Source organism: Ammospiza nelsoni, chromosome 11 (genome assembly GCF_027579445.1).
Source record: "Ammospiza nelsoni isolate bAmmNel1 chromosome 11, bAmmNel1.pri, whole genome shotgun sequence".
In the NCBI taxonomy this organism is placed as follows: domain Eukaryota; kingdom Metazoa; phylum Chordata; class Aves; order Passeriformes; family Passerellidae; genus Ammospiza; species Ammospiza nelsoni.
Window position 1 is genome coordinate 14497547 of NC_080643.1, and position 8129 is coordinate 14505675.

The window sequence follows — 8129 nt, forward strand, 5'->3', positions numbered from 1 at the left end:
AAGTTACCCCTCCATAAATTGCCCATTTTAAGAGGGTTTTTTTGCGTTTGAATGTATCAGGATAGGGAAGCCTTGTGACAGGTACCTATGGAGCTGTGGTGCCCTAGGTAGAGAGGTGTTCACAGCAGCCTGTGGTCTGAGCCCTTTCTCAGCAAGGTGAGAAAATAACTTCCTGAATTTGAGTGACAGGAATCTTGGGTAATTACAGTTAATGCATATAAATGTGTTACAGCTACTGGAGGGAGAACAGCAGCCAGTATCATTACCATGGGTGAATCCTCATGTGCATTGTTTTCAGGTCAAAGTTACGAGGAGGGAAGGAGAAAAATGTTTTATATTCTACTCCTTGCCTAAACCATGAGCAGATAACTCAGAATGCTGCCCCATTCCTGGGGGGAATTTTCTCCCATTGCTGGAAATAATCTTTCAACACCAAGCCCTGGCAGCAGTTCTAGTAAGGGGATGCTTCTGGTGACAAGCAAAGACAAATTAAAAGCACAAATTCCCCAGTGATTTTCTGAGGCTGTTTTCCTCCAGCCCAGATCTACGTAAAACCCCCAGCAGGAATAACACCACAGTAAGATGCATGGGAAAAAAACAAAGTACTTTTATTTGGACTTTCATCCTTGCAGAACTTACACACTGGGGTTTGGCTGCTTCTCTAGGGAATCCTGGAACCTGTGTAATGAATAATGAAAACCAAAGTGGGGACTTGGGGAGAGGGGAAGCTTGTCCAGACCTGAATTTGCCTGGCTAATAAACAGGTAGGGAAGCAGATCCTCAGAGTTTAAGACAACTCTGGCATGTCTGCTGCACTGTGGAGTAAGTGCTTGAAATTCAGTACTGCAGACAAATTGCAACAAACCGGTTTTATTTTACTTGGAGCTCTTCTACTGAATCAGCTGATGTACTGAACACCTTGGTTCTCATCAGTGCTGCTGCTACTAAACCTGCTTTGCTATCAGAAATTACCTGATTAGAGAAAGTGTCAGCAAGTGTGGATTAAGGTTTGTTGGAAATCTGTACACTGTTACTAACACACTTCAGTGTTCTTAAATAAGAGTAAGGCACGCATCTTTGCACAGGAGGCTTCTGTACACCAGGGTGAAGCCTCACCTGGCTACATCCTCTGGGTTTGAGGTGCTGCCTCCAAATGGCAGCTGTCTCAAGGGCTCTGGGCTACTGCTCCAGCATTCCCATGCCACAGGCAGGGCTGTGCCCAGTGCTGTCTTGGCAGCAGCTCCCAGGTTTTCAGCACATCTCACATTACAGCAAATGGATACGAGAGATGCTTTAGCTTATGCATCCAGTTCAGCTTAGTTCAAGTCTGATTAAAAGCCAGCTCTTCAGACTGGCTGGATCTCAATTGATCCTTATTGTTCAGTATTAAAAAGGGAGAGGGATCAGTAGAAATATGGATCTGAGTGTCACTGTACCGCAAAGATCTTAGGAAAAGTGCCCCTTGGTGTGCATGGCCCCCTTTGCAGGTTCTCCTTGGTCCAGCAATGAGAAAGGGGAGTCATTTGTTGCCCACTGGGCTTCTCTTGCATGTTGTTAAGGAGCTAATCTTGTTCATCCTGTGCCAAGTGCTGGCTGTGCATTTCAGGTTCCACTGCAAATGGTTTTGCTGGAAGAGCAGCAGAAGTTCCTCAGTCTCAGGCTGATGCAGAATGGCACCAGAGTAAGGGAACACAGAGATGCTGTGTCATCCTGAGAGTCAGTCCTCTTCCCTGTTGTGTAGTGGGATGACAAATACAGAGATGTCATCGTAGGATGCCTCGTGGCTGTCATCCAGCATCCACTGGTGGCCTCTCTTCTTTCCCCTTGCCCTGCAGACCAAGCACTTGGCCAGTTCTGAAAACCTGGGGGTAGAAAAATGCAAGGGCTAATATAGCAACTGTTCCCCTTAAGTACAACGTTGAGATGTGGCTTTATGTTGTCAAAATAACAAGGTTTTTTAAGATATCAGCTTTGTAATTGTTACTTTAGGATGGGAACAGATTAGTAGGCAGTTTGCAGTCACAGAAAAGAGTGGTCATGCCAGAACTGACCTGGAAGCAGTGGGGTCTCAGCCTGCTTTAGGTCTGACCAGGTTCTTTGGAAGGAAAAACAAAGGCAAAGCTGGTATTACCTTTGAGGATCTGTCCTGTTTTCTGCAAGAAAGCTCCTGACCACATGGGCCACCTCATCGTTGCACAGAACATCCCAAAGGCCATCAGTTGCCATGATGAGGACATCATCTTCCTTAATGTCATGCAGAGCAAAGTCAAATACATTGACCTGAAAAGCAGAGCAGTAAATCTGTGACAATTCCTGCAATGTAACAGGGGTCAGGGAGATGGGACTGCCCCTGAGAGATGAAACACTGGGACCAGGGTGCTTGGAGAAATGCTAAGACCTGCCAGGTCTTTAAAAGGTGCATCCTTCAGGGCAGCAGCTTGTTTAATTCCACCCTCTAATTCCCATGTGCTGCGACTGACCTTAGGAATGCAGGAGAGGAAGGGTTTGACTTCAATGTTGGTGTCAATGACCTTGAGCTGATGATCCCCCAGGCCTCGAGAGACAGCCAGAGTGCCCAGCAGGCGAGCCTGGCCCCAAACAGAGCAAAACAGGATTGAAACGTCAGGGTGTGGGGCCTTTCAAGGCTGGTGTGTGGCTTGTCCTGACTGATCTATGTGTTGCTTTAGGACCTTCCTCCAAGCATCACCCAGAACAGCGTCTGGAGGCTTTGGAGATGGAGGAATGATCAGAAGCAATGCCTTGATGGGAGTGTGGAAGCAGCCTGACTGTGAATGGCTCCATGTGGCCCACGGTGTGCTCTGGAGTTAGTACATGTGCTCTGGGTAATGCTGCAGACCTCAGGAGGCCCATGGTGGCATCTGCTCTTGGTTTGAGGTGGCAGGAAAGACAGCTGGGCTGGTTTGGGGTGTCTGTTTGTTCTGGCAAAGAGGGTTCTGCACTGACTCAGTAAAGGTGGTGGCACATGGGTTGTAGTGCTGGGACTTCCTGCAGGCAGATGCTGGATGGGTGCAGTCACTGCCTCTCCCTACCTCCTCCTTCCCTCTCCAGGCTCATTGCTCAGCCTCTGCTCGAGGAGGACAGTTTGTGGGAAAGGCACTAGAGCTAAAGGAGAGAGTCCCAAGTGGGAGCTGATGAAGTTCTCATCTGAATCGAGTTGTGAGTGCAAGCCCTCAGGGCTGCCCTCTGCTCTGCTGTACTCTGGAGGAGGGAGCTCCAGAGGGCTCTGGGTTACACCAGCCAGGCAGCAAAGGGCTGCGGGACTGTGCTGTGCTGGAGAACAGAGCTCCAGGTCTGCTCTAGTGCCCCAGAGTATGACATGAGTGACACTGAGGACCCCCAGAAGACTTGCCTGTGCCTTCCCAAGGTGTAAAGCATTAAGCTACCTGCTTCCCATGACCATGGACCAGAGGATACTTGAGGTCAGCCTTCTCCACCGTCTTGTACCCCCTGGAACAGAGAATTCACTGTTGATTTGGGATTTGTCTGACTTGATAGTACAACCCAGCCAGAGCATTTTGACTCTGATTGACTCTTGTGGTGTCTCCATGCACAGGCAGCTCACTGAGGATGGGGGCAAGGTGATCCTCACTCTCCCTCCCCAGCTTCTACCTGCATCAGCTTGGGACTGCCTGCAGCAGCCCCGTGCCCATGGATGCCAGAAGGACCATCCTGACTGTTTTCTAACCGCCCTGCCAGGGCCATGGTCCTTTGGAGGGAGCTGCTCACAGCTTCCCTACCATCGTGCTGCTGCTCTCACTGGCAGGATGTGCCCCTTGTCCCCTCACCTCCCCATGGGTGTGAGCAGGTAAGGCTGCCCTGGCTGCAGCCCTGCAGGGCAGAAGGGACTCACCAGCCCTCCATGAAGTAATCCCGGTACAGCACTTTGTGGCCCACATCATCTCCCTTCAGCCTCCGAGGAAACTCAAAGCGGGTGAATTCACCATCCAGGAGCTTGGGGAAAAGGAAAGCCTGGAGGAGGGAATGGAGGGCTGAGCATGGACCTGTTCTGCTTCAATGGAGTAGGGCATCAGAGCTGCTTCTGCCTCAGGACTGGCACTCCCAGCAGCAGAATGGGGACCAGATTTGGGAAAGCACATTCCAGTGAGGACATGAACATCTCCCATACTAAAGACTGTTGGCTGAATTTCTACCCCAGCCCTCCCTGGCTGGTTCCAGCTGACAATATGGCCACACAGTGGCCTTCAAGGAATGCTGGAGGTCCTCTTGCCACATGCCCTGTCTGGCCCAGTGGGATGCTTCAGCTGGATTGTGTGGAAGGAGTCACTCACCAAGTGCTGGATTCGCTGCCTCTCTGACTCGGGGGTGAACTCACTGCTCATGGGCACAATGCTGTCCTTCAGGACAAGAATTGCCCTACAAGGGGGAAGAGGCAAAGCTCAGCTGTGCCAGAGAATAGCTGTGCACTCAAACTGTTAAAAAATGCCACTGTATTTCAAATAACTCCATTGCAATTGCACTGTTGAAGCAGAGAACTGTGCTTGCCTGGTTTTACAGTGGTCGAGCTCACTGTTAGAGGAATGGGGACCACAGCCAAGTGAGGGAAATCATCCTTCACTTTGAAACACCTGCCAGGCTGAGTGGGCTGCTGCATTACCACCCCAAGGCTGTGTCTGGGCAGCTTTAGTCCCTTGAAATGCCCAAACTGTTCCAGAAGGCATGAGAGCCTTTCTTCCAACAGGTCCCGTGCCAGGCAGGAGGGGGATGGCTGGGCTGCACATTTACTGTCTGTAGGATTAAATCAGAGCTGTGCTTTAACCTGGCAGCTAAACACCACACAGCCACTCACTCACTCCCCCACACCCAGTGGGATGGGGCAGGTAACTGGGAAAAAGGAAAGTAAAATCTGTCAGTTGAGAGAAGAAAAGTTTATTAGGACAGGAATGGAGAGAAAATCATAACGAGAAAAGGATTAGAATATAGAAAAAACCAGTTACACAGTGCACTTGCTCACCACCTTCTGACTGATGCCCAGCCACTTCCCCAGCAGTGGCCCAAGGCCACCTTTCCCCTCAGTTCACATGGTGCCATGTGGTCTGGAACATCCCTTGGGGTCAGCTGTCCTAGCTGTGTCCCCTCCCAGCTTCTTGTGCCCCCAAACCTCCTTGCTGGTGGGGTGAGAAGCTGAAAAGTCCCTGACTGTGAGCAGGTGCTGAGCAGTGCTTGCACAACTCAAACATCAGTGGGTGTTCAACAGTGTTCTCTAGAACTCTGTCCCAGCTGAAACCAGGACAGAAAGATGCTGCAAACCCTGCTTAACTCCCAGCTCTCATCCCCAGCAACTTCCCCCTTTATTATGACTCACCTGCTATCCCCAGCATTGGCCACATAGAGCTTTCCCTGGAAATAAAGGGCAGCCAGAGCAGTGCAACCTCCTGTCTGGTTTGTAGCATCCATCTCCTGGCCAATGACTTCATCCTGTTGGTTTCAACAAGTTTGGAGACTGGTGTGATCTGGGCTGCTGCTTTCTACACGCTGTCTCATCCCTCCCAGCAGAAATCCAGAACCAAAACTGGCTGTGGATGGGCCACAGGAAGCCAGCAAAGTAACAGGCAATGCTGCTTCTGTACAGCCTACACAGCTGCTGCTCCTGCACTATGGGTGCTTTGGGAGCGTGATGGGGAGAGCTCAGACTTGTAGATGCTCTATGAGTGTGACAACAGCCACCTGCCTGCCCTACAGAATTGTTCAGAACTACTGCAGCTTTGCTCTGGGTCAGCTCTGCCAACACACAACTCTGACACAGGCCCTGGGCTCTGACCCAGCGTGATCCCAGCACATTGAAAGGTTTGGCCCAATGTTCCAGCCTACTCAGTGAGCAGAACGGCAGACCCTGCCCTTGCAGGGCTCAGGGAGGGTCAGGCTGTGGCCAGCAGGAGTGGTGCCCTGCATGGGTACTCACACATTCCTGGAAGGCATTCTCCAGGGCTCCCACCACCAGGTCTGCTGCGTGGATGTGCTTCTCCTCCACGAACTGGGGGTCACTGTCACAAACGCAGCGCCCGCTGAGGTGCATGGGGGGCTGGGCCTCGGTGATGCCTCCCACAACCTCCTCCAGCTTCTGCTTGATGCAGTAGTGCAGATAGTTGGAGGCGATGATGGCAGCGTCTGGGCCACCGTGGCCATCAAACAGTGCCCAGTAGTGACCAGTCAGGAACTGAGGAACAGGGACAAGACAGGGGCTGAAGGGCTTGTACAGAGGGCAGGCTCAGAGCCAGCATGCCACTGCATGTATTTTGCCTGACTTTTCCACCCCAGCTTCCCTTCCCTGCCACTGGTGAATCTCCTCAAACTCAAGTGATGCCCACGTGCTGCTCTGCCTGACCCATCATTTGAGCATCTGGATTTGCACCACCCCCCTCATGGGCTGTATTAGGGGAGATGGGGCCATTTCACCAGAAGTGCAGCACAGCCTGGTGAGAGCATCCCGTGTGCCCAGCTCGTGATGCTGGGCAACACACACTGGCCCTTGAAAGCACAGGGAGGACAGGAAAGGTGAGGGCACCAAGGGCTTGGATGACCTCAAATGCTGCAAGTCATGGGCCACAGAAGTAGAAATGGTATTTACAGAGCTATGTATTTGCTGGCCATAGGGTACACAGGTCCCCTAAATACATCCAAGGAAGGGTTTCAGCCATGTGGGCATGTAGGACTGATGGAGCAATCCGTGTTTCCTGAACCTGCACCCTTGGGTGGCAGCAAGAGGATGGCAGCAGGGTGAGCACCAGAGCCTGCCTGGGGCAATACCTGTGTGGAGCACAGGATCAGCCATTCCTCATCCTCCTCCAGGCCTGGCTCTCTCCTCCGGACAGAGATCTGACAGCAGGCTGCCTGGTCCTCATTGAACTCTGACTTCTCGGCATTGATAACCCTGCAAACACTCAGGTAAGGTGTGGGGACACACTGCACCTCTGCTGCTCCCAGCCAGCTGTGCTGGCTGCTCTGCAGCCTCTGCAAACAGCTGCACCTTGCCCCTCCTTTCCAGCCCCACGCTCCCTGCTCAAGGATCAAACTCAAGGATCTCTCTGCTGATGACTGAAACAGTAAGTCATTTATGTGCAGCAGGGGAAAGCCCAGCTGGGGACACAGAGACCTGCACCCTGGCCTCAGGCAGCCCTGTCAGCAGCCCACACCGTGCCATTTCCTTGTTGACACAGTGCACTGCAGAACCACCACCCTTGCTTTTCCTTCCAGCCTCGGTGATGTTTGTCCCTGGGTGGGAGCGGGCTCTCCTTGCATTTCACGCTGTGCCATCCCAGCACCGCGGGGTCCGTGGGAACAGCTCCTGCCTGATCCATCCCTCTGCCATTTAAAACAGCAAACCAAGAGGTTTCTAAAATCGTGGCCATCCCCTTCCTTCGCTTTAAAGCTACTGTGCCAGGAGCGGTGCCGCTCTCGGGCTGTCCCGGCCACTGTCCCAGCGCTGGAGCCGGCACTGGGCTGGCAGGGGCTGGCCAGGGCTGTCCCCGCCGGCCCCGGCAGGACGGAGAGGGGCCGGAGGATTCACCGCCCCGCCAAGCCTGCTCTGGGGCACAAAGCCGCTCTCTGCTGGCCCGCAGATGCTGCAGGAGGGCGAGCTGTGCCTGCGGGCGGCCCCTCCGGCCCGGGGCGGCTGCAGCCGGGGGGCGCAGCCAGGGCAGGTGGGGAGCGACCGCCCCGGGCACCCCTCCAGGAGCTCCCGAAGCCTCCCGCGCCCCTTCCACCCCTCTAAACCTGCCCTATTCCCCGGTACCGGCCCCGGCAGCGCCCCCCGCCCGCCCGGAGCCCTCCCGGAGCTGCCGGCTGCACTCACTCGGCGTATCCCGCGCCCCAGGGCAGCGGCCGCTCGGGCGCGGCTCCGCGCACGGCCCGCCCGCCCCGCGGGGCCTCCTCGCCGCCGCCGGGCACGAACTTGGGCCGGCGGTAGCGCAGGGCGGGGGGCGGCGGGCCCGGGCCCGGTGCCGGGGCTCCGCCGGGCCGCTCCGCGGGGCCGCCCCGCCGCCAGCGCCGCAGCCACTCGCCCGACATGGCGGGGCAGGTGCGGCTCCTCCCGGCCCGTCCGCGGTCCCGCCCCGGGGCGGCGCGGAGCGGCCCCGCGCTCCGGAACGGGC

The 8129-nt window shown here is 54.6% G+C and overlaps 1 protein-coding gene across 1 annotated transcript; it reads right to left on the minus strand.

Annotated features, from left to right (window-relative positions):
* Window positions 1-596: 596 nt before the first annotated feature.
* PPM1M (protein phosphatase, Mg2+/Mn2+ dependent 1M) lies at window positions 597-8046 on the minus strand. The gene is made up of 10 exons (XM_059480051.1): window positions 7832-8046; window positions 6787-6910; window positions 5942-6196; window positions 5345-5457; window positions 4311-4395; window positions 3872-3990; window positions 3405-3468; window positions 2481-2588; window positions 2132-2280; window positions 597-1862 (listed from the first exon to the last, which is right to left on the minus strand). Exons 1-10 carry the CDS (start codon window positions 8044-8046, stop codon window positions 1718-1720), a joined length of 1377 nt encoding a protein of 458 aa, XP_059336034.1. The 3' UTR covers window positions 597-1717.
* Between the last annotated feature and the right edge of the window lie 83 nt (window positions 8047-8129).